Source organism: Clinocottus analis, unplaced genomic scaffold (assembly GCF_023055335.1).
Source record: "Clinocottus analis isolate CAN_PGR_092001 unplaced genomic scaffold, fCliAna1.0.p SCAF_12, whole genome shotgun sequence".
In the NCBI taxonomy this organism is placed as follows: domain Eukaryota; kingdom Metazoa; phylum Chordata; class Actinopteri; order Perciformes; family Cottidae; genus Clinocottus; species Clinocottus analis.
This window is the reverse complement of record NW_027175843.1, coordinates 2,617,501-2,620,163: the sequence shown is the minus strand read 5'-3', so window position 1 is coordinate 2,620,163 and position 2,663 is coordinate 2,617,501. Positions and strand designations below refer to the sequence as shown.

General features: G+C 36.9%; 1 protein-coding gene across 5 annotated transcripts in view; it reads right to left on the bottom strand.

Moving 5' to 3' along the window:
- Nucleotides 1-217: 217 nt before the first annotated feature.
- pcbp3 (poly(rC) binding protein 3) overlaps nucleotides 218-2,663 on the bottom strand; it is a 33,221-nt gene continuing 30,775 nt past the window's right edge. For 3 of the 5 annotated variants that reach the window (XM_068571922.1, XM_068571925.1, XM_068571923.1), the window contains exon 13: nucleotides 218-2,663. This exon is cut by the window's right edge and continues 1,555 nt beyond it. Coding sequence is in view for 2 of the 5 variants with exons in the window: in XM_068571927.1 (XP_068428028.1) it covers nucleotides 2,509-2,545 (37 nt within the window). In the remaining 3 variants the exon portion in view is untranslated. The other 2 variants (XM_068571927.1, XM_068571926.1) reach the window with 1 other exon arrangement.

Genomic DNA, 2,663 nt, shown 5'->3' with positions numbered 1-2,663 from the left:
AATTTAACAGACGGGTCCCGATGTATGTACTTGTCACGTTAGTTGTTAGGATCAAGTTAGATTTCCTCAAATGTTAAAAACACACAACTCCTAAAACTCCTACTGTCTCTAAATATAGTGCTTGAAGTAGATCAGCATCGCTTATTGAAAGTTCCAATATCGCTAAATTAATGTTATGAAATGTTTTTACAAGAAGTAAAAATATGACAAATGCAAGTCAAGGGAAGAAAAAAACACAAACTTTATTCTCTTCTTTTTACAAAACATTTCATAATCGACCTCAATAAATAATTAATCCAATACAGACCTTCAAGAAGCAAATGATCAAACTTAAACATGATCAAACACATTTCCTCAAACAGCATCATATAGTGCAATAGCCTTCATTTTTTGCTGCTCTAGCACATTAGCAAAAAAAAGTGGTAATGTATCAAAAAAAGCAACACAACATGAGGTGTTTGACCTACTCGGCATTGTAGAATGATGAGCACATGAGCGATGCCATGATTATGAAACGTATGATAATCAAAAAGGCAACTCAGAAGTATGCAAATTAGTCGTACTGTAAAAGTAACATAACTGCATCATGGCTGCACATGGCACACAACCAGCAGGCACCTTGCACCTACGAACACAACCATTAATGTGAACTTTACAAAAAAAATGAACTACATTATTGATCAGGTTCTGCAGATGAACATTGAAAACCAGTTAGCCCTCAGTTAGCTATCAGTTTTCCATCTGAAACACATTCGAATGCAGAGCGCTAATGTACAGATTTACATTTGTTATTTAAATGTGAAACCGTGTGTAAATGTATTAGTGTAAAGCAGCCTTCTTTCAACAACTAACAACTCCAAACTGACGTAAGTACCTGAGCCTAAACTGAAATGACGCAAATCATATTCCCCCAAACATTTCTATGGTTATCATGGGAGTAATGCATATCCAGGCATCGGGAGTTAAATGGTGAATTATATTATAATATGGTGGATTATAAATAGATGCTACCTGTCATCTGTGCAAAACACAGTCATGAGATTAACATCATAATACTTCCTGGAGTGTCCAGTTTTACTTTTGAAGTGGTAGATATAGATATAATTTTTGATATTATAGCCTACATTTTAAAATGAAAGCTGCAGATGTTAATAAGGCCATCCATTCATGTTTGCATGTTTGGTTTATAGTCGATCTTACATCACAGAAAACAGGAACCATTCTGGATCAGATACTACACGCGCAAAGGTAGGTGCCCCATTTTAAAAAGACACTCTTATAGTTGTTTCAGCATGTAATTGACAGAAGTTAAAAGACCTTTTAAAATACATTCACCTTTAGTTTGAACATGGACACGTGTGTTTGTGTGTGTTTGTGTACATGTTAGTCATAAAATCCAACAGCTGAAATAGAAATGCGACGTGGTGTAACCAAGGAGATATTGTCTTTAATGGCAACTGCAGTGACCCATAAATGTATTTTTAAGCCTGGACTGTATGTAACTTGATTGATTTACGTAAGCCAAACAATTAGTCTATTGTAGGTCCATATATAAGGAAAATGTGTCTCCAATGTTTCATACACCCAGAAATACTTGTTTGTTGCTTACCAAACTAGCCAATGTCTCTTATACATGGCCGTTACGAGGTGGCAGCATGAATAACATGATTACATTTTATTGTGTAGGTGAATAAAGAGGGGTGGATTTGTAACATGCACATGGATTTTACTCTGCATTGTAAATCTTTTTGCCTGTTTTTATTAGTTCGCCAGGTTTCGTTGGAAACCAGGAAAGATATTTGTGCATTAAATTGGATGTGTATTGACGTGTGTCCACGAGGTCATTTTAAATTGGAGTCCAGTGTGACACATCCAGATAAGAAGACATGTTTCACTCCCTTTCACCATTCAGTCTTCCTTTCTACCTGTTTGGTTTTGAAATACGTTGGAGGTGCAGTAAGGTGTCATGCATATACGTCTAGAGTGTGCACAGTGAAATACGGATTTAATCAATCGTGAAATCAGTGTGGAAGAAACCAAAAAAATCTGCTTATTTAACTTTTTTTGTTTAGTTATGCATTGACAATGGTATTGTAGTATTTTGAATATGGGATAAATATGTGTCAACCTATTGTGTATTATATTGAGCTGGATTTGGGGTGCATGAGAGACGAGCTTGCTTTGAATTGCTGTACTGTTCTTTAGGTATAAGAAAAGTGACGTGGTAAAACATGAGGTAAAACATAAAGCGACGCGGTGCGTGAGATGCCATGAAAGGTACTAGAGTGTCAAAAAAAGTAAGGCGACCTTTCAGGAACAGAAACGACAGGGAGGGGATAGAGGCGTGAGGCATCCTAGCAACAGTGCAGATACACATGTTTACAGTAAATACAAGAAATCATAAATCACTTAAATATCAGGACAATTAAATACAGATAAATAAATATGCTAGGTGCAATGCCATTCACTCAAAGGTCATGTGATGCACTGAGGGAAGATGGGTAGGAATTAGAGTGTGCCCATTCCAGTGACTTCAGACGTCAGCCTAGAACAGTTCAAGGAAGGAGGGGGGAGGAGCGGGGGTGAGGAAGGTAAGGAGGCAGACAGAGAAAATAAAACAGCTGTGAAAGAAGAACTTTCGCTTGTGAAAGTTATGCTGCTAT